This window comes from Eleutherodactylus coqui, chromosome 2, assembly GCF_035609145.1.
Source record: "Eleutherodactylus coqui strain aEleCoq1 chromosome 2, aEleCoq1.hap1, whole genome shotgun sequence".
Taxonomy (NCBI): Eukaryota; Metazoa; Chordata; class Amphibia; order Anura; family Eleutherodactylidae; genus Eleutherodactylus; species Eleutherodactylus coqui.
The window spans coordinates 183,469,973-183,492,922 of NC_089838.1; the positions used below are offsets into that span (position 1 = coordinate 183,469,973).

A 22,950-nucleotide genomic window follows, 5' to 3' on the forward strand; every position below is an offset into this window, starting at 1 on the left:
ACCCGCAGCCCGTATACAATGTAGTTGCGTATGGGCTGCGGGTATATCCGCGACCATGGAGCACAATGGGCTCTATGTTGCCGATATCCGCAGTAAAATAGAACCTGCTGCGTTCTCTTTTCTGCGAGTGGATTACGCAATTCTGACCCGCTAATGTGAGCGGAATTGTATAATCCAATGCGATTGATCTGCGTATTACCGCGGATCAGACGCATGCGGAATCCGTAATTCCTATCCGGTCATGTGAGACCGGCCTAAGGTAGATTGCTACCTTTTTATCAAGTGACCGGGGACCGCTCAACGAGGCCACCCGTCACTGCTCCAGGCTCTCGGCGACCGTTGGTCGCTGGGAGCAAGGAGATTTTAAATTTCCTGGGCTCCCTGACTCCTGCGCATGTGTCCGGCTTTTTGCCGGCAATCGCATGTGCAGAATCCTGGAAGGTCCACGGAGGAAGATCGCGTCGGGATTCAAATACGCAGGCCTCCGGTAAAAAGATTCATCTCCTCTCACCGATCGCATCAGTGAGGGGAGATGAAACTTCAAATTTTTTTTTTTACTTTTACGTGATCGCCATTATTGGATAATGGCGAACACGTGACCAGGAACCGCTCACCGCGGACCCCCATTAAATCTCCATGCTCTTGGCTACGTTTTGTAGCCAGGAGCAGGGAGAATTTAAATTATCCTGGCAATCCACAGCTTTTGCGCATGCGCCCGCCATTTTGGCGACGGGCGCGTGTGCAGAAGCTGTGGTAAGGCCCGCGGATAAATCTGGGGGCCTTAGGTACGTACTTTCATCCTCCCTCACGGATATGATCCATGAGGGGAGATGAAACGTACGCTTTTTAAACTTTTAAAAACTTTTTTTAACTTTTTTTTTTTTTAACTTTTTTACACTTTTTTCTCACTTTACATGATCACTGTCATCCATTGGATGACAGTGATCATGTCCCCGGTATAATCTCTCTACTCCTAGCTACACATGGCAGCCAGAAGCAGAGGGATTTTAAATTTCCCGGGGCTCGAGCCCGTCTGTTCACGCGCCCGATGTCAATCATCGGGCGCGCATGCGCAGACGGGGATTCGGGTCCCGGGACATCGGGACACCGCTGAGGACTGGGGGTGAGTATTTTCACCTCCCCCCATGGATCCGATCCATGAGGGGAGGTGAAACTGACTTTTTAAAAACTTTTTTTTAACTTTTTCGCGATCGCCGCTAACCATTGGATAACGGCGATCGCGGTACCGGGGACCGCTCACCGCAGTCCCCGCTGACATCTCCTGCCTCCCGGCTACCTACAGGAGCCGGGAGCCAGGAGATTTTAAATCTCCCGCGCCGCCGGGCCTTCTGCGCATGCGGCTGACGTAATGCCGCCTGGCGCGCATGCGCAGAAGACCGGCTTCGGGCCCCGGAGCGGCAGGAGAGCGGGGAGCAGCGTGCCAGACCTCGGTGAGTAATTTCAGCTGCTCCGATGGATCCGATCCATCAGAGCAGCTGAATCTTTAACTTTTATGTACTTTTATTTACTTTTTTTGCGATCGGCGCTATCCATTGCATAGCGCCGATCGCAATGCCGGGGGGGGCTCCGAACAGCCCGGGATGACAGCTCCATGCTGTCAGCGACCTGCGGACACCGACAGCATGGAGCTGTCACGTCCACAGCCCGAGGGGCACTATTCTCTGCAGGAAGCATGTTTTTACGTCCTCAGAGAATAGAGCCCACTTCGGGAGGACGTAAAAACACTATGGGCTGGTCGTTAAGGGGTTAAAGGAGTTGTCAGAAAAAGACAACCCCTGTTCATATGCCTTAATAGGGCATATGGAGGTCATAGAGTGGGGTTTGCCCTCTTTGAACTAGAATGTAGGGCTGCTCTGTAAGAGGAGCTTCCATTCTGGCAACCCGAACCATCCTTGTATTACGAGGACAGCCATTCATCTGATGGACAGTCATGTCATACTACACTTCCATTGCAGCAGTTGCTGTGGGGAAAATGCCTGGCAGGTAGCTGATCCCTTTAGGTGCTGCATTGTGAAAGGGGTTGTCTCTTATGGGACAACCCCTTTAAGGAACACTCACAAAGAATAGGTTTTACTCTGGCGAACCCATCCTGGCCATGTGTTACATAGATGACCCTTCATTTAAATGATTGGCTATACATGCGCAGATGCAGCTTTAACAATAGCCGATCACCAAGGATTAAAGAAGGTTGTATTTAAAAAAGTGGGTTGCCGTCATGAAACAGCTTCTTTATAGGTATATTACTGGGGAGCTAATTATGATTAAACTAATATTATTATTTGCAAATTAGTTTAATTGTTACTGGAGGTTAATCTGTGTATCTATACTTTAGGCTAGCAATGCTCTTTTGCACTATCCTACGGCCATACTATCCTACTGTTTGGAGCTCACACATCTATCGTTTTACAACAAATACTCCATAAAACATGGTGTTCACAATCTGTTATATTAATTAACATGCTGACTAGCCCGTTAAGGCTTTGTTCGCAGCATTCCATTTGATGGAACAGGAAAATGAAATGCCAGCTGGGGATACTGTGCTATTTTGTCTAGGATCCTTGCCAAATCTGCGCCAGAGGGTCGAAACACAGTTTTCAACACAGTTGTGAGCAAAAGCCTAACAAAGTCATAAAAATTCAAGTTGTCCTAAAAGTTTGAAAAACTGTTGTAACTTATGAAAACAATGCTGCAGATTCATGAAACTCCTGAGAAAAAAAAATTACTGTGTTGCCAAATTACATTATTTAGAAAGGAGCAATAAAAGCCAAGATGGCCCCTTCATATATAACTTTAGTGCTTTAATAACTTACTTGTAAAAGAAATTTATATCGGGTATCTTTTTTTGAGAAGTGAATATATCAGGTTTAATGGTCACTCCATCCAGACTTCGATCGATGGTAGCACCTGCATTCATGGAAAAAAGAATTTAAATATATGAACCCAATTAATTGTTATTTTATTTTTTGGCAATGAAAATCCTTTCCGCACTGAAAGCTCATTTACACAGGTCAATAAGTGGGCAAGAAAGTTCGTAGGACCCTTTACCCGATTATCAGGCCATGTAAAACTGAGCCTGATGAGCAACTGCTCATTCGTAAATGATCACATCTTTTGTGCTGCCGAAAAAAGTATTGTTCTCAGCAGCACATCTCCCCGTATGAATGAGGGATGTGCTGCCAACGATGATAATACTGTGTTATACATCGGTCTGTGTAAAGGCCTTTTAAACGAGTCCTGATCTTAAAGAGTTCTCGTTACACAGCTTAACCTACAATGTTTCAAACAAGTAAATTCAACAAGACAAATAACCATTAGTAGAGTCTAATTAAAGGCCAATGCACATGGTAGTAATATGGATGTTGTGTGCATCCACAATACAGCATGTTAAGTATATGCCCATAGGGGCGTAACTATAGGGGATGCGGTTGCACCCCGGCCCAGGAGCCTTAGGGGGCCCATAGCAATCTGCAATAACCAGTTTTTTAAAATTATTATGTACTGTATTCACACATTCAATTAGTTGTAATATTACAAAAGAAACATCATTTTTATGTATTAAGAATTTGTTACCAGCAATATGCAATATTTTTAGCATTCCAAATTGAGAATTATGCATATCCACAGTTGACAATGATTATTACAAATGTTCAAAAATATTTGTATCTTATCAAATAAAATGGTAGTACCTTTGTTACTTTATTTTGGGCTACACTGATATCAGATTAAAAGATTTACATACTAACATAGTATGTATAAGGGCTCTTTCACACAAGGCCATGTGAAGCATTGGTTCCAATGCAGTCGTTCACACGGGCGAATATATGGTCCGTGGAAACTTGAAAAATGGAGCATACATGACCAAAATACGTGTCAATGCATATACGGTGGGCAAAAAGATAGTTCAGGGACTATGCTCTGGCCAATATATGTCGGCGGATGCCAAAGACACCTATGGTAGCAGGGGAAAAAGGGAGGGGGAGGCTGCGAAAAGCTTACAGATGCCTCTGTGTAGGCATTAGAAGTCCTTCAGAGGAATAAAGGCGAGCAAGGGTTTTCCAGGGTGCAACATATTTTTTAGCTAAAAACCACGCTCAACGGTCATGTGAATGGGCGAGAAAATGCCAATTACCCTGGTGGAAAAATGTCCTTTCACTGAATTTTACAGCACCGGCGAGAAAATGTAAAAGCACATACATTCGTGTGAAAGAAGCCTAAGGCTGAGAAACAGACATATGTCCAGTTCAGCCTATTACCAATCCTGATCCAGAGGAAGGTTAAAAAAAACATGAGGTAGACAGCCCCTTTCACTTGTGTTGTTGCAGTATCACTGAATGTGCACCCAGCTGCACCCAAAGTTTTCTGTTTAGGGTAGAGATAAAATGCATTAGGTATGTGACACAAAAAACCCCAAACAGCTATATGTGTGTGGTTTTCTGGCACTTGTTCTTCAATTCCCAATCATTGTTATAAAGACTTGTGTAAAGGGTATGACATTGATTTGCAGGAATGCTGCCAATCTATAGCTGGCACTGCAGAAGTATTGTTCCATCTTCCTTATTTGCATATTTCTCAGGGGAGCTTGTATGACCTTATAAGTCTCCTCACACACCTCCTAGTTGTCTCCTCACACATCTTCAAGGTGCTCTCCTTAAGTAGAGATAATACTCTTCCCAACCCATGTCACAGGCCTCTCACTAGCCAAGACAGAATCCTACTACACACAACGATGAGCGATAAAACCCCCAAACAGCTGCATGTGTACGGTTTTCTGGTATTTGGCCTTCAATTCCCAATCATTGTTATAAATGTCTGACACTGATTTGCAGGAATGCTGGTATCCAATAGGTGGCGCTGCAGAGGTATTGGTCCATCTTCCATGTTTACAGTTATTCTAGATACACCTTTAAGTTTTACCTAGAAAAGCATCAGCTATGCTGACCGACTGAGATGACAACGCGGTACGGAATCCTCTGCTATCTGATGGAATGATAGTAGACTGACAAACAAAGGTCTTCACAAAATTAGATACGTCCTCTGCTTCCGCTTCCATCTCTTTTGTTGTGACATCAGTAATGTTGTCAGTACACACTGCCATCTTTTCTCCCTAAGAGAAAGAAAAGCACATTTACCAAATTCACCATCATCTTTTATAAAACTACTGTCCTGAATTGCAAGCATTCTTCTACTAATGACTACATGAAAAAAACAATCATGCATCTTTTCCGCTTATTAATAGGTTTATTTACCTTTCACTTCTAAATGGTATTTTATTGTTGTTCCAGGTACCTACCAATTATCTTAAAGGAGTTTTTGCTGGACTACACTATTGATGAGCTGAGTGCCATGGCCTCTACTCAAGCATGTGACGTCATGTTCATTGGTCATATGAACTGAGAGCAGCTAAGTCCCATTCAAGTAAATAGGACTAAGCCAGAATACCAAAGCCAGCCACTATACAATGTATGGCATGGACTGAAGTGACAACGGTGCTCACATGAGTGTTGCTGTCACTTCAGTCATCTGATGGGGGAAATCCAAGTGGTGGACCCGATGAACAACTATGACCTATGCTGAAGAAAGGTCATCAATAGTGTAGTCCATGAAAACCTCTTTAAATATTAGTCTCTTACGCACTTCTTCCAAGCTACCTATATTATATTTGGTTGCTTATACCATTTCCTACAAATTAATACAAAAATTGTTAGAGAGAGAGTTTTTTCCACGAGCCCTTTATTGCCAGAAGTAATTGAATGGGGCCATGTAGCCTGTAACCTTTATGTGCTTTATACATCCTGCAATCAGGTACCTAATGAAGGCATAGTAATCAATAAAGGATTCAATGTCACCACTTTGGTTCACACATCTATATTCATCAGTGCCAGAGGTGATATATACATTTTGTTTTCTCGATTACCTATTAAGGCATATGAATGTCATAGAGGACGGTTCACTGCTTGGGATCCCATCTATGAGCCAGAATGGAAAACCTTGGTATAACACGCATTCTGGCAGACTCAAACCATGCTTGTATTACATGAATGGCCACCATGTAACACTACATTTTTTCAGCAGTCACCACTACATGGTAAATGCCAGGTTGGCCGCTGGTACTCGAAAAGACTTAGTAGTTTGCTGGATTTGCTAGTAGCAAATTCTAAAAGGATTTTCTCTGATTATTTAATTTTATACCATGTTCTTTTAGTCCCTCGTATCCATTTTTTTATCCTTTGTTTTTTAACCATACTGTACTGGTATATAGCAAGCTACTAACAAATGTCTAATGCAGTTTGACATTTGTAATAAAATGTTTACTGTACGAATTATTTTACATTTTGACTAATAAAAGAATTATATCAATGCTAAAAATGTGTGTAAGTTGAATTCCACACTATACCAAGTAATGGTAAAAACGAAGCGCAGTTAACCTGATTCTCTCCCACATAGTCTGATGCCTATTGTGATGTTTCAACATATGTATTTCATCCTTTCTATCTCGTATCTTTCTACTTGGCAGCATCCCACCTTCTCTTATAGAGCCTGGGAACTTACTCCATTTCCACACAAACTGATGTTGAAAAGATGAAAGTATTTTGTCCCTTTCGAAGTAAAGCTGGGTCCATTAATGAGAGTTCCCACACTGCTGAGGTTCATAAAGTTGTACATCAAACTCTGGTTTTCATGCATGTAGGAGAAGTTGCAGTCGCTGTAACAGGCAGAATGATCCTGTCAAATAAAAATACAGTTTTTTTTTAGTTGACTGGCAAAGTTTTTTTTTTACCATATGTAACTCATTGAAAGCATCTTTTAACTAGGAGGCAAATCATCAAAAGTACTCGTACAGCTCATTGCTGTCCATGAATGTCTGTCATACAGGTTTAAAATCTGCGGAAAATTCATAAGTAGACAGAACTACTTATATACAAATACATACAATGAGCAGGTGTGGACAATAAGATTGGAATGCAAACCTTTTGGTAAAAAGTTCTTTTTTCAGAACCAAGGCCTTATATAATCCACAGAAAGATTCCTTAGCTACTGTGGTCATCATATATTCCAAAAATTGTTCCCTTAAATGACATATTAGGGAGGCATTTCCCTTTTTAGAGTCATGTATTAGCCAGAGAAGAGAGAGACTACAAAGAGCATCCGTCGCAGGACACCGATGTATCACACTCATAGCAAATTGCTTTAGATGGGGAGGGCAAAAATATGGAAACGCTGTACGAAATACATGTGATTTTAATAATTAGCACTGAGCTGAACTTTTGAACCCTGCTTGGCTGAGAGCTTTCTTGGAAGACTTGCCCTTCTCTGGGTGGTTTTGGGAGTCAGCTGGTGACAGCAGCTGAGTGGCTGAAACCCCTGTCCAATGGAACCTTGTTGCTCTGACAGAGGTTAACTTCTGCCCGGCAGCATCTGTGTCATATTACCTCCACTTACGTTACATGGGATTATATATCATATTTCAATAAGACATGTAGAGAACGATTTTAAGGCATGCATTTCATACAGTGTTTCCATAATTTTGTCCCCCCCCCCCCCCCCCCCCCCCCCCCCCGTAAAATGTTGCAGTAGCTGCCAAGTTTCTCAACTAAACGCTGGAGGTCTAAGTACTAGGACAGCCTGTAATCAACTCATATGTCAAGAAACCCTAATACGGTAACAAAAATGGATTTAACCCTTTCCAAGTGCATCAATTAAGCTGAGATCCTATAAGACAGTGAACTCTATTGTATTGTAATACAGATTTTTTTTCATATAAGACACAGAAGCTGCAGAGAAGTGCTGAGAAATGTAAGAGTATTAAATGTGAGAATGGAAATTAACATAAGTAGGAGCAAATCACTGGCTGTAGCTGGTGTATCACGTATGCTACAACACAAGATCACTACAAGAGATAAAGCTAAAATCTGCTAAATTAATTAAAATTATGGTATCTACAAATATAATGATTGTCCAGCTTCACAACCTTTTATATTGCTTTAATGCATCTAAAATAAAAAATAATTAAACTTTGCAAATAATTTTACATTATATAGTAACAGTATGAAAGGCCGAAAAAAGACATGTCCATCCAGTTCAGCCTATTACCCCTGAATGTTGAGCCAAAAATCTTGAATACAGATTTCCTATAGTTTTGTTTCTACAAGTCCTACACCGATCTATGTGTCTCCACGGAAACAGACTGCAAACAAACCCCATGTAATTTGTTCCTGCAGTCCTACTCTCTTGCATCTTTCCCTTACTTCTTGGTATTGTAAATTTCATAGGTTAACAAGAAGTAGGCATCAATATTGTTACAGGATCCGCTTACACAGAGTTTGTTTGTCGTCTATTCCTATGGAGACACATAGGTCTGTATTGGAGAAGTAGACACAAAACTATAGAAACTTTTAATCAGGACTATTTGCTAAAAGATAATAAGACCTATGGAAAAAATAGCGGGACACAAAACCACCATAAAAATAATATGGTTGTAATACCTTTCAAAGCAGAGTTTCACTTTAAACCGTTTAAACCATCTGTGTTCTCTGCTTCAGTTCCAAGTCAATTGTTTTCCAATGCTAGTGCTACATTAAAGGGGTTGTCCCGCGGCAGCAAGTGGGTCTATACACTTCTGTATGGCCATATTAATGCACTTTGTAATGTACATTGTGCATTAATTATGAGCCATACAGAAGTTATAAGAAGTTTTTCACTTACCTGCTCCGTTGCTAGCGTCCTCGTTTCCATGGAGCCCGTCTAATTTTCGGCGTCTAATGGCCAAATTAGACGCGCTTGCGCAGTCCGGGTCTTCTTCTTTTCTCAATGGGGCCGCTCGTGCAGGATGCCAGCTCCGTGTAGCTCCGCCCCGTCACGTGCCGATTCCAGCCAATCAGGAGGCTGGAATCGGCAATGGACCGCACAGAAGCCCTGCGGTCCACCGAGGGAGAAGATCCCGGCGGCCATCTTCAGCAGGTAAGTAAGAAGTCACCGGAGCGCGGGGATTCAGGTAAGCGCTGTGCGGTGTTCTTTTTTAACCCCTGCATCGGGGTTGTCTCACGCCGAACAGGGGGGGGGGGTTGAAAAAAAAAAAAACCCGTTTCGGCGCGGGACAACCCCTTTAAGGCCCATTTAGACACAACAAAAAGCCATCTTTTGAGGGTTAATCGCTGCGTCTGAACACGCGCTCATCACGCACTTTTTGTTCATCGCTGACTTCAAGCCTGCTTAAAGTCAGCGATGTGTCTTATAGTATTATAGTATTCTTTCAGCTGCTATTCCATTTGAGAACATAGGAGCTGAATGCAGATAACAGACCTCCAGCTGTTATCTGCGTTCAGCCAAAGGCTTAATTTGCACGCTGATTAACTCTTAAGCAGCTGAGTAGCTACTTAAGAGTTTATACAAAATGATCGCTCAAAACTGTCGCTCAAACTAACGTTTGAGCAAATTTGAGCAATCATCGTTGCGTCTAAATGGGCCTTTAGCCACAAAGACTCCCAGTGATGTCCACTACTTTCCACATTCTCTATGTCAACTGATAACTTTGAATGGCTGACAATAGTAATCAGTCTTCACAAAAACAGATATAAAATAATGAAATAAGCGTACCTTGTTGCTTTTACTTGCAGGACCACATGTGATACAGGCCTCTTTGCCATTCACTTGATGAGGGGATAAGTATGTGTTGGGTGGGCATTCTTTACATGTGCTGCTCTCTTTATCAATGTAGTGACCAGCAGGACAAGGAACACAGGAAGAGCCAAACTGCTGAGAGCCCATGGCGCAAGGGAGGCAGCTCAATGCAACTCCATCCATAACATTGGTGGCAGATATTGAATAGATCTTTACGACATCATTTACATAACGTCGACTCTGAAAAGAAACCAGAGATGTATGTATATAAATCAGAGTAGTGGAATTCCCCCCACCCTCTACTTCACTGAACTATTACCCATTTGCATACATTAAAAATGTGATCAATGACCCTTCAAGTACATGGAGACAATCTTATTAAGAGTGTATTATGGCTTTCCCTGCATAAACAAGAGGAAAAAAACTGTTCTCATAATTTCTGAAGATAACTAAGAGCTAATGGAAGAGCACGAAGCAGCACATTCACAAGATAACACATTACAAAGATTTGTCTTTCGCAGTAAGAGTGAATACAATTATAATGTTTGGATCTCATGGAATTAAAGAGTCAATTTCTGTCCAAAAGAAGAACTGTAAATCAATTTGCAATCATTGCACTAAACTGTTTCCATTTACTGTATATTAGCAGGTGACCAACAGAATGCATTTACTGCTATCCTGTATATTTAGACACACAATATACAAAGCTAGAGCAGTGGTGATATATTGCCAGATAGTCTGTGCCATCATTTCTTCCCCAAGTGCTGATCCTGGACACTGAGAGCACAGAGGCCAATGTATTCACTTACACGTATCCAGATCCAGATGTGTCCACACTTAACCTTTCTTGAATTGCATTAAGTTATACAATTTGTCATAATACCTATTCAATAGAATCTTACATTGAGCGACACTCTGATCCTGGACAAACACACATGGCGGCACCGCTTATGTACACTGTGTATTAGTATGCATCCGTAGTCTAAGGGTCCAGTTAGACAGGACGAATGTCAGGCAAACAATGCCCGACACTCGTTCCCGGATACACTCGCTGCCGTACTGTTGCATGCGAGCTAGTATCGCTGTCTCTCTCCTCGCTCTCCCCCTCCCCGCTCTCCCCCTCCCCTCTCCATTGACATAACATAGAGGCCGTTCAGTACTAAATGGCTTCTATTTATACTGAGCGATCAGCAATCCGCTCATCATCCATCGTTTATGCTGCATAATATCCTGAATGATGATCGTTCAGTGTAAATAGCAGCCATTCAGTACTGAACAGCCACTATGTTAAGTCAATGGGGAGGAAAGGGGAAAAGCGAGGAGTGAAATCTCCACCAGCCGCTTAGCTGTGAGCGAGCGATACTAGCTCCCGTGCAGCAGTATGAGACCTAGTTTGTGCGGGGACAAGTGTCAGGCATCGTTTACCAGATATCCGTCTCATCTAAATTTGGCTTAAGACACGACATGCTGCTCTGACTGGTCAGTGCTGCTCATGTGAACAGCATTGGTCAATCAAAGTATCATGTAGTTTCACATAGGGTTCACATAGGCATGAACGTATTTACGCGCACCTTTGCTTTGTGTATTTGCGCTGTAGGCATTACGTTTTTTACGCGTCTGTGTATTTTACTGTATTTTTTGTGCATGCATGCCCTGCATATTTGTGCATGCAAATAAAACTTGATTTTAATGGCCAATTAAGTTTAATTTGGGCTAATTGGTGAGTAATGCGCACCAAAATAAGACATGCTACAAACCTTTTTTTGTGCAACCGAAATGCGCTCGCAAAACACGCACATGACATAACCCATTGAAATTAATGGGTTCTATTTACTGCGTAATGCGCGCACAAATTTTGCACGCATAATATGCAGTGCAAATGCGTTTGTTTGAATAAGCCCTTAGATTAACAATGCATGCATGCTAATGCACAGTGTGCAGCAAGTCGTCAGGGAACCGAATGCTGCCATCTTTGTTTGCCCAGGCCTGGAGGGTCACTTTCATCCAGTAAAATTAATGTAGACACTAAAGTACTTTATATTAACATGGAAGCCGACGGTTTACGGATGGCTGATGGATAGCATCCACGGAGGCATCCGTCGAGAACATATGTTTTTTACATGTTTGTTGAACATATCAAACTATACATCTTGGAAATATATTAGGTTTACATACAAGTAAATGGAGTCTGCCAGCCAATATAAAGCTGATGACAGCTCCACATATGAACCAGAGAGCAGGGCACAGTCTACTTCTGTATCTCATGTCCGTTTGCGTTGCGCCGATAAACTAACCTTTTATTCCCAGCTTTTGGGCACTGCAAATGCTCTGGAAGCAGCGCTTCTTCCTCCGATGCTCTCCCAATATGTCGTATGAGCTATGGAGCATCTGTGATTGACAGCGGCGATGTCCAATCAGAAGACCGCTGCAGCTGTCAATCAGAGCTGAATCATAGATCATAGCTCATAGGACATAAACGGAGAACATCGGATGAAGATCCAACACCCCCAGAGTACTTGCAACGATGAAAAGCCTGGGAATAAAAGTTCACTTAGCGTATTTTGGAACAGATTTGCACCAAAATCTGCAGCATATTTTGTGCAGCGGATGTTCATGTGGATCCGCACAAAATCCATTACAAAATCCGTGTCATTTAGTGCAGATTTTGACAGTTTTTGCTTCAGACTCCCAGCAGATTTCACCCTTTCAGTTTAAGAAGGGAAGTCTGCTGCAGATCCACAGCAAATTCCATGGCAAACTCCGCACCAATGGTCCACATCACTGGAGGTCAGTGGTTATCTAATGTCTTCTTGTCCCTTCTCTTGAGAACCCCTTGATAATCCCAGTGACTACTTACATCAGAGAAACACATTGGATAGGATGAAGTGTACTCAATTTTAGGGTCTTGTATAGTGACAGCAGGGTTAGACTCTGGGGAATGGGGCGCTCTTGTCAGGGCGATCACTCCACAGGTAGGCAGGGCAATTGAAGGGTCTTTGCAGGGATAACGTTTTATCAGTACATCATCTGAAGCCCATGCTGATCCTTCCTGGTATGTCACCTCTATACATCATATTATGAATAGAGATGAGCGAGCGTACTCGGTAAGGACAGATACTCGAGTGAGTATCGTCCTTACCAAGTACCCGCCTGCTCGCCCGCCAAGACTCTCTCTCTCCCCCCCCCACCCCGCTCCCTCCTGCAACACAGCGCTCACCCACGCCGACACCTGAATTGCAGGCGAGCAGGAGGCAGGTACTCGGTAAGGACGATACTCGCTCGCTCTGTCCTTACCGAGTATGCTCGCTCATCTCTAATTATGAATATTTAAGTTTGAGTCTACAAATTGTGAATATTGTATGAACTCTTGTTCAGCTCTAGACCCAGAGTGTATACACATTACCTACAGTATGTAGTCTATTATGTGTTTGTCTGTTGGGATGTAATTTTTAAAGTATCTTTGATTAAAATATTGCATTTTTAATAGGGGGGTATGCTTTTGAAATAATACGTGCTTAGTAGAGATGAGCGAACGTACTCGTCCGAGCTTGATACTCGTTCGAGTATTAGCGTGTTCGGGATGCTCGTTACTCGTAACGAGTACCATGCGATGTTCGGGTTACTTTCACTTTCATCTCTGAGACGTTAGCGCGCTTTTCTGGCCAATTGAAAGACAGGGAAGGCATTACAACTTCCCCCTGCGACGTTCAAGCCCTATACCACCCCCCTGCCGTGAGTGGCTGGGGAGATCAGGTGTCACCCGAGTATAAAAATCGGCCCCTCCCGCAGCTCGCCTCAGATGCGTTGTGACATAGCTGAGGGACAATGGTATCGTGTTGGAGCTGCTGTAGGGAGAGTGTTAGGAGTTAGTGTAGGCTTCAAGAACCCCAACGGTCCTTCTTAGGGCCACATCTAATGGTGTGCAGTACTGTGGAGGCTGCTTTTAGCAGTGTTGCACTTTTTTTTTTTTTTGGTATATCGGCCGTGCAGAGCATTGCGCCCTGCAGTAATACTTCAGGGACAGAAGTGTGTAGGCAGGGCCAGAAGACATATATTATAGATTGAATATACGCAGTGGTCCTTTTCAAAAAAATATTGGAAAAAAAATCTATTTGGCCTGCCTGTCACTGTGCTCAGTGTTCTGGGTCCGTGTCTGCTGGGGGTAGTAGTTCTCCAAAATCATACGCAGCCAGCCAAGTGTTACAGCAGGCTTGCACCAAATTATTTTCTGGCTCTGAAATCACCGGTCTGTTGCAGTTAATAGCAGTGCAACACTGCAGTTCCGTGACACAGTCCAGGGACAAAATTGTGTAGGCAGGGCCAGAAGACATATATTATAGATTGAATATAGGCAGTGGTCCTTTTCAAAAAAATATTGGAAAAAAATCTATTTGGCCTGCCTGTCACTGTGCTCAGTGTTCTGGGTCCGTGTCTGCTGGGGGTATTAGTTCTCCAAATAAATACGCAGCCAGCTAAGTGTTACAGCAGGCTTGCGCCAAATTATTTCCTGGCTCTGAAATCACCGGTCTGTTGCAGTTAATAACAGTGCAACACTGCAGTTCCGTGACACACACATCAGGGACAGAATTGTGTAGGCAGGGCCAGAAGACATATATTATAGATTGAATATACGCAGTGGTCCTTTTCAAAAAAATATTGGAAAAAAATCTATTTGGCCTGCCTGTCACTGTGCTCAGTGTTCTGGGTCCGTGTCTGCTGGGGGTATTAGTTCTCCAAATAAATACGCAGCCAGCTAAGTGTTACAGCAGGCTTGCGCCAAATTATTTTCTGGCTCTGAAATCACCGGTCTGTTGCAGTTAATAGCAGTGCAACACTGCAGTTCCGTGACACAGTCCAGGGACAGAATTGTGTAGGCAGGGCCAGAAGACATATATTACAGATTGAATATACGCAGTAGTCCTTTTCAAAAAAATATTGGAAAAAAATCTATTTGGCCTGCCTGTCACTGTGCTCAGTGTTCTGGGTCCGTGTCTGCTGGGGGTAGTAGTTCTCCAAATAAATACGCAGCCAGCTAAGTGTTACAGCAGGCTTGCGCCAAATTATTTCCTGGCTCTGAAATCACCGGTCTGTTGCAGCTAATAACAGTGCAACACTGCAGTTCCGTGACACAGTCCAGGGACAGAATTGTGTAGGCAGGGCCAGAAGACATATATTATAGATTGAATATACGCAGTGGTCCTTTTCAAAAAAATATTGGAAAACAATCTATTTGGCCTGCCTGTCACTGTGCTCAGTGTTCTGGGTCCGTGTCTGCTGGGGGTGGTAGTTCTCCAAATAAATACGCAGCCAGCTAAGTGTTACAGCAGGCTTGCGCCAAATTATTTCCTGGGGTTCCGTAAATGAAGTCAGCCTCCAACCACAGGCCAATAAGCGGCACATTTAATTACAGCGTTCTGTTTCTGCACTACTGCTAATACACCATGCTGAGGGGTAGGGGTAGGCCTATAGGACGTGGACGCAGGCGAGGACGCGGAGGCCCAAGTCAGGGTGTGGGCACAGGCCGAGCCAGTGCGGTGGCCAGGGGTAGAGGCAGGGCCAGACCGAATAATCCACCAACTGTTTCCCAAAGCGCCCCCTCGCGCCATGCCACCCTGCAGAGGTCAAGGTGCTCTACGGTGTGGCAGTTTTTCACAGAGATGCCTGACGACCGACGAACAGTGGTGTGCAACCTTTGTCGCGCCAAGATCAGCTGGGGAGGCACCACCACCAGCATGCGCAGGCATATGATGGCCAAGCACCCCACAAGGTGGGACGAAGGCCGTTCACCGCCTCCGGTTTGCACCACTGCCTCTCCCCCTGTGCCCCAACCTGCCACTGAGATCCAACCCCCCTCTGAGGACACAGGCAGTACCGTCTCCTGGCCTGCACCCACACCCTCACCTCCGCTGTCCTCGGCCCCATCCAGCAATGTCTCTCAGCGTAGCGTCCAGCCGTCGCTAGCGCCACTGTTTGAGCGCAAGCGCAAGTACGACGCCACGCACCCGCACGCTCAAGCGTTAAACGTGCACATTGCAAAATTGATCAGCCTAGAGATGCTGCCGTATAGGCTTGTGGAAACGGAGGCTTTCAAAAGCATGATGGCGGCGGCGGCCTCGCGCTACTCGGTTCCCAGTCGCCACTACTTTTCCCGATGTGCCATCCCAGGCCTGCACGACCACGTCTCCCGCAACATTGTACGCGCCCTCACCAACGCGGTTACTGCCAAGGTCCACTTAACAACAGACACGTGGACAAGCACAGGAGGGCAGGGCCACTATATCTCCCTGACGGCACATTGGGTGAATTTAGTGGAGGCTGGGACAGAGTCAGAGCCTGGGACCGCTCACGTCCTACCCACCCCCAGAATTGCGTGCCCCAGCTCGGTGGTGGTATCTGCAGGGGTGTATGCTTCCTCCACTAAACCACCCTCCTCCTCCTCCTCCTACGCAACCTCTGTCTCGCAATCAAGATGTGTCAGCAGCAGCAGCAGCACGTCGCCAGCAGTCGGTGTCACGCGGCGTGGCAGCACAGCGGTGGGCAAGCGTCAGCAGGCCGTGCTGAAACTACTCAGCTTAGGAGAGAAGAGCCATATGGCCCACGAACTGCTGCAGGGTCTGACAGAGCAGACCGACCGCTGGCTTGCGCCGCTGAGCCTCCAACCGGGCATGGTCGTGTGTGACAACGGCCGTAACCTGGTGGCGGCTCTGCAGCTCGGCAGCCTCACGCACATGCCATGCCTGGCCCATGTCTTTAATTTGGTGGTTGAGCGCTTTCTGAAAAGCTACCCCCACTTGTCATACCTGCTCGGAAAGGTGCGCCAGCTCTGTGCACATTTCCGCAAATCCCACACGCACGCTGCCACCCTGCGGACACTGCAACATCGGTTTAATCTGCCAGTGCACCGACTGCTGTGCGACGTGCCCACACAGTGGAACTCTACGCTCCACATGTTGGCCAGACTCTATGAGCAGCGTACAGCTGTAGTGGAATACCAACTCCAACTTGCGCGGCGCAGTGGGAGTCAGCCTCCTCAATTATTTACAGAAGAGTGGGCCTGGTTGGCAGCCATCTGCCAGGTCCTTGGAAAATTTGAGGAGTCTACCCAGATGGTGAGCGGGGATGCTGCAATCATTAGCGTCACCATTCCTCTGCTATGCCTCTTAAGAAGTTCCCTGCAAAGCATAAAGGCAGACGCTTTGGAATCAGAAACGGAGGCGGGGGAAGACAGTATGTCGCTGGATAGTCAGAGCAACCTCATGTCTATATCTCAGCGCGTTGAGGAGGAGGGGGAGGAGCATGAGGAGGAGGGGGAAGAGACAGCTTGGCCCACTGCTGAGGGGACAGATGCTGCTTGCCTGTCATCCTTTCAGTGTGTATGGGCAGAGGAGGAGGAGGAGGAGGAGGAGGGGGAGGAGCATGAGGAGGAGGGGGAAGAGACAGCTTGGCCCACTGCTGAGGGTACAGATGCAGCTTGCCTGTCATCCTTTCAGCGTGTATGGCCAGAGGAGGAGGAGGATCCTGAAAGTGATCTTCCGAGTGAGGACAGCCATGTGTTGCGTACAGGTACCCTGGCACACATGGCTAACTTCATGTTAGGATGCCTTTCTCGTGACCCTCGCGTTACACGCATTCTGGCCACTACGGATTACTGGGTGTACACACTGCTCGATCCACGGTATAAGGAGAGCCTTTCCACTCTCATTCCCGAAGAGGAAAGGGGTTCGAGAATGATGTTATACCACAGGGCGCTGGTGGACAAACTGATGGTAAACTTCCCATCCGACAGCGCTAGTGGCCGAAGGCGCAGTTCCGCGGCCCAGGTAGCAGGGGAGGCGCAGAGATCAGGCAGCATGTACAGCGCAGGCAGGGGAACACTCTCTAAGGCCTTTGACAGCTTTATGGCTCCCCAGCAAGACTGCATCACCGGTCCCCAGTCAAGGCTGAGTTGGCGGGAGCACTGTAAAAGGATGGTGAGGGAGTACGTAGCCGATTGCACGACCGTCCTCGTTGACGCCTCTGCCCCCTACAACTACTGGGTGTTGAAGCTGGACACGTGGCCTGAACTCACACTGTATGCCCTGGAGGTGCTTGCTTGTCCTGCGGCTAGCGTCTTGTCAGAGAGGGTGTTTAGTGTGGCTGGGGGAATCATCACGGATAAGCGTACCCACCTGTCAACCGACAGTGCCGACAGGCTTACACTCATCAAGATGAACAAAGCCTGGATTTCCCCAGACTTCTCTTCTCCACCAGCGGACAGCAGCGATACCTAAGCAATACGTAGGCTGCACCCGCGGATGGAAGCATCGTTCTGTATCCCCATCAAAACGGGGTCCTTTTCGCTTCATCAATCTGTGTATAATATTCCTCCTCCTCCTCCTGCTCCTGAAACCTCACATAATCACGCCGAACGGGCAATTTTTCTTAGGCCCACAAGGCTCAGTCATATAATTTTTCTAAACAATTTTTATACGTTTCAAGGCTCATTAAAGCGTTGAAACTTTCACCTCAACCAATTTTTATTTAAACTGGGCTGCCTCCTGGCCTAGTTACCAATTAAGCCACATTAACCAAAGCGATTAATGGGTTTCACCTGCCCTCTTGGTTGGCCATGGGCAATTTTTCTGATGTACATTAGTACTGTTGATACAGCAATTTTTGTGGGCCCTCGCCTACAGTGTAATCAAATTAATTTTTAGCCCACCTGCATTAGAGCTGACGTTACATCAGCTGTGTTGGGCACTGCAATGGGATATTTTTATGTACCGCCGGTGGGTTCCAGGGAGCCACCCATGCTGTGGGTCCACAGGGAGTTGTAAATGCATCTGTTTCCACTTCTAAAGAACCCCAGTCTGACTGGGGCATGCAGTGTGGGCCGAAGCCCACCTGCATTAAACATGACATTACTACCTCAGCTGTGATGGGCAATGCAATGGGATATTGTTATGTACCGCCGGTGGCTTCCTGGCACCCACCCATGCTGTGGGTCCACAGGAAGTTGTAAATGCATCTGTTTCTACTTCTAAAGAACCCCAGTCTGACTGGGGCATGCAGTGTGGGCCGAAGCCCACCTGCATTAAACATGACATTACTACCTCAGCTGTGATGGGCAATGCAATGGGATATTGTTATGTACCGCCGGTGGCTTCCTGGCACCCACCCATGCTGTGGGTCCACAGGGAGTTGTAAATGCATCTGTGTTCACTTCTAAAGAACCACAGTCTGACTGGGCATGCAGTGTGGGCCGAAGCCCACCTGCATTAAACATGACATTACTACCTCAGCTGTGATGGGCAATGCAATGGGATATTTTTATGTACCGCCGGTGGGTTCCAGGGAGCCACCCATGCTGTGGGTCCACAGGGAGTTGTAAATGCATCTGTTTCCACTTCTAAAGAACCCCAGTCTGACTGGGGTATGCAGTGTGGGCCGAAGCCCACCTGCATTTCATCTGACGTTAGCTCTGCTGTCCAGGGCACTGCAATGGGATACATTTATGTACAGCGGGTGGGTTCCAGGGAGCCACCCATGCTGTGGGTGCACACGGAATTCCCATTGCGGAGTTGTACCTGCCTGTGACTATTTATAAAAACCGCGGTCTGACTGGCGCATGCAGGCACCTTGACAGAATGAATAGTGTGTGGCACATAGGTTCCCCATTGCTATGCCCACGTGTGCAGCTCCAGATGGAGGTGGCACAGGATTGGATTTCTCATTGCTTCTGTACAGCATTGTGGACTATCGCCCCGCCCCTTTTAAAGAGGGTCGCTGCCTAGCCGTGCCAACCCTCTGCAGTGTGTGCCTGCGGTTCCTCTGGCAGACGCACTTATAAATAGACATGAGTGTGGTGTGGCATGAGGGCAGCTGAAGGCTGCGCAGGGACAATTTGGTGTGCGCTGTAGACACTGGGTCGTGCAGGGGGGGTTGGGCAGCATGTAACCCAGGATGAAGTGGCAGCGGAGTGTCATGGAGGCAGTGATTGTGCTTTGTTGGAGGTAGTGTGGTGCTTAGCTAAGCTATCCATTGCTAATGAGGGCTTTTCAGAAGTAAAAGTTGTTGGGGGGGCCCACTCTTGCCGCTATTGTGGCTTAATAGTGGGACCTGTGAACTTGAGATGCAGCCCAACATGTAGCCCCTCGCCTGCCCTATCCGTTGCTGTGTCGTTCCCATCACTTTCTTGAATTGCCCCGATTTTCACAAATGAAAACCTTAGCAAGCATCGGCGATATACAAAAATGCTCCGGTCGCCCATTGACTTCAATGGGGTTCGTTACTCGAAACGAACCCTCGAGAATCGCGAAAAGTTCGTCTCGAGTAACGAGCACCCGAGCATTTTGGTGCTCGCTCATCTCTAGTGCTTAGTTGTTGGCCCCAGATTCTTCATATCATTGTTGCAGTGATAGTGATATCAGCCCAAAAACATAAGAAAATTTTCAGATCCAAATTGCAGAATATGATGGATTAATATACAAATTTGGGTCTAATATACAGTTAGTAACCATAAAGATAATTTTTGGAGCAATATAGTAAGTTTATTAATTCAAATTCAAAAAGAGGGACATTTAAGGAGCAAAGAGGGACAAAGGCACTTGGATCAAAAGTAGGCACTGTCCCTTTGAAAGAGGGACCCTTGTAAGGTATGTACTACATACTAAACCAAAAGGTATACAGACATATGCTGTACCTCCCTAATGCATGCCAAAAGGACATTCTTTTGGCATAGGTTGGGTCAGCGGGGCTCTATGGATACATGCAGCCCATGTACCTGGAGTTTTTCCAGCATATATGGAAAACATAGGTGGAAATTCATTAGGACTAGCATTTCAAACACCGGTCTTAATATTATAACCACCAGCGCACAATGTGCTTAGTGTATGAAGAGGTGCACACTTCTTCAAATAGTACTGTGCAAATGTTTTAGGTAGCTGTGGAAAAAATGCTGCAAGGTAAAAAGGTTTTAAAAAATAGGAGTGTTCGTTTATTTTAAGTTCTTCTATGTACACTTGCACAGTCAGAGATTTTGTAAGATTCTAGTCAGGTGTATGATTAACCAATTGCACCAAACAGGTGATAATCATCATTTTCATATATAGGCTTAAACATAGTTATTAACTGAAACAGAAACAGCTGTGTAGGAGGCTTAAAACTGGGTGAGGAACAGCCGAACTCTGCTACAAAGGTGAGGTTATAGAAGACAGTTTCATTTCACAGGTCATGCACCATGGCAAGATGGAGCACAGCAACAGGACAAAAGGTAGGTATACAGCATCAGCAAGGTGTCTCCCAGGCTGGAGAGCGATACAATAATGAGTGTCTGCAAGCCAACACTGAAGCATGGTGGAGGTTACTTGCAAGTTTGGGGCTGTTTTTCATCAAATGGAGTTTAGGATTTGGCCAGGATTAAGGGATTTCTCAATGCTGATAAAAACAGGCAGATACTTATCTATCATGTAAGGCGTCTGATTGGCTCCAAATTTATTGTGCAGCAGAACAATGACACAAAACATACAGCCAATGTCATAAAGAATTCTCTTCAAGGTAAAGAAGAACAAGGAGTCCTGGAAGTAATAATTTGGCCCCTACAGTACCCTGATATAATAGAGTTTGTCTTCAATTACATTAAAAGACAGGAGGATTTGAACAAGCCTACATACATAAAAGATCTTATTTCAATCTAAGGGCTTATTCAGACAACCGTATATTGGCCGGGTTTTCACGCCCGGACGGTATACAGTGTCCCTCTCTGCAGGGGAAGGAGGCGGGCTGGGCAGGGAGCAGTGCACAGAGCTCCAGCCCTGCTCACTGGCTACATAGATTTATAGAGAACATAAGAGAGATGTTCACCTTTCACCAGCAGATGGCAGACAACATAATAAACAGCAGTCCAGTCAGAGAAGGCGAGATTCACTATTTATACACTGATCATTGTTCGGTTATACACTGAACGTAATTGTTTTTTGTAAAAGGGCCCTCAGTCAGATCTTAGCCCCTCAGCCTATGGCACAATGCTGGACATCACAATGTATGAATATAAGATGGCCCAGCAGAGTATTAAGTAGGCTCATAATAAACTGGATACTGTATAAAACTTACATCTTGAGCCCGGTTGGTCCTCTGGAACGCCCAGGTAAACATGTACGTAGAATTCCTAGGTATGATGTGAGTGTAGGACTGCTTTTCTCTGCTTCCTCCCCAGGACTCCACCACACTAGTAGTCTTCTTATTAACATCCTGTAGAGGAAAGTATTTACAGTAAGTAATAAGCTTTCACTGTGCAGATCATTAGATTATACGGTAGCAATAATTGTAGCTTATCTATTAGGTTTGAATGAAGCAAAATAAGTCACAATAATGTTTACTTAAAGTACTAGGCTAAAATATAATGTAATCAGCTGTCAAATACATATGGGTAAAAAGAAATATTGCAAATGATGAGAAGTAACATACATGCCAGAACTATACAGTGGATATAAAATGTCTATATACTCCATGTTTGTGTCATGTTAAAAAATCCAAGAAAGCTAAATTATTTCAGATGTATTTCCACCTTCAATGTGACCCGTTATCTGTAGAATTTTAGGGCGTAAAAATAACAGAACTAAAATAATGTGGTTGCATAAAGGTCCATTTAGACCCAACGATTCTCGCTCAAAAATCGCTCCAACCCGTCTTATGAGCAAGAATCGTTGGGTCTAACTGCACGGATATCGTGCAGATTTAATTAACGATTTGCTCATCGTTGTCTTTCAGCAAGCTGAAAGACAACAATGAGTCTTATCAGGACCGCGCGCTGAGTTCTCAGTGGGACACCACTGAACTTATTGTTTCAGCTGGTATCCTGCTCGGGGAAACAGCAGGAGTATGCAGAAGACAGAGCTCCAGCTATGTTCTGCATACCCCGCTCGGAGTATTCAGCTGTATACCAACTGTGCGCTCTGTGAACACTGCAGAAGTATGCAGAAGACAGTGCTCCAGCTATGTTCTGCATACCCCACTTGGAATATTCAGCTGTATACCAGCTGTGTGCCCCGTGAACATAGCAGCAGAATGCAGAAGACAACGGTCCAGCTGTCTTCTGTATAGAAAAAGAAATTGTCTCTGGGAGCTTGGACTTTGTGATCAAGATCTCAGATTGAGATCGAAACGCGTACTCCGTGAGCACCTAGTAGCCATGATGTACTGAGCACATTTTATAATAAAGTATAGAAGCTGTTTTTCCCAACGTCCAAGCTCCCAGAGATTATTTCTTTTTCTGAAACGAAAGGCCAGTTGGATCGAGTGGACACTCCCATGTCTGAATGAAGACTATTGTGG

At 45.2% G+C, this 22,950-nt stretch overlaps 1 protein-coding gene across 1 annotated transcript in view; it reads right to left on the reverse strand.

Moving 5' to 3' along the window:
* Positions 1 to 22,950, reverse strand: part of ELAPOR2 (endosome-lysosome associated apoptosis and autophagy regulator family member 2) — a 102,649-nt gene that overhangs the window by 12,348 nt on the left and 67,351 nt on the right. The window contains exons 13-17 of the mRNA XM_066592016.1: positions 21,730 to 21,867; positions 9,616 to 9,879; positions 6,571 to 6,744; positions 4,936 to 5,125; positions 2,832 to 2,925 (exon numbers count right to left, since the gene is read on the reverse strand). Coding sequence (XP_066448113.1) covers positions 2,832 to 2,925; positions 4,936 to 5,125; positions 6,571 to 6,744; positions 9,616 to 9,879; positions 21,730 to 21,867 — 860 coding nt within the window. The remainder of the gene's footprint in view (positions 1 to 2,831; positions 2,926 to 4,935; positions 5,126 to 6,570; positions 6,745 to 9,615; positions 9,880 to 21,729; positions 21,868 to 22,950) is intronic.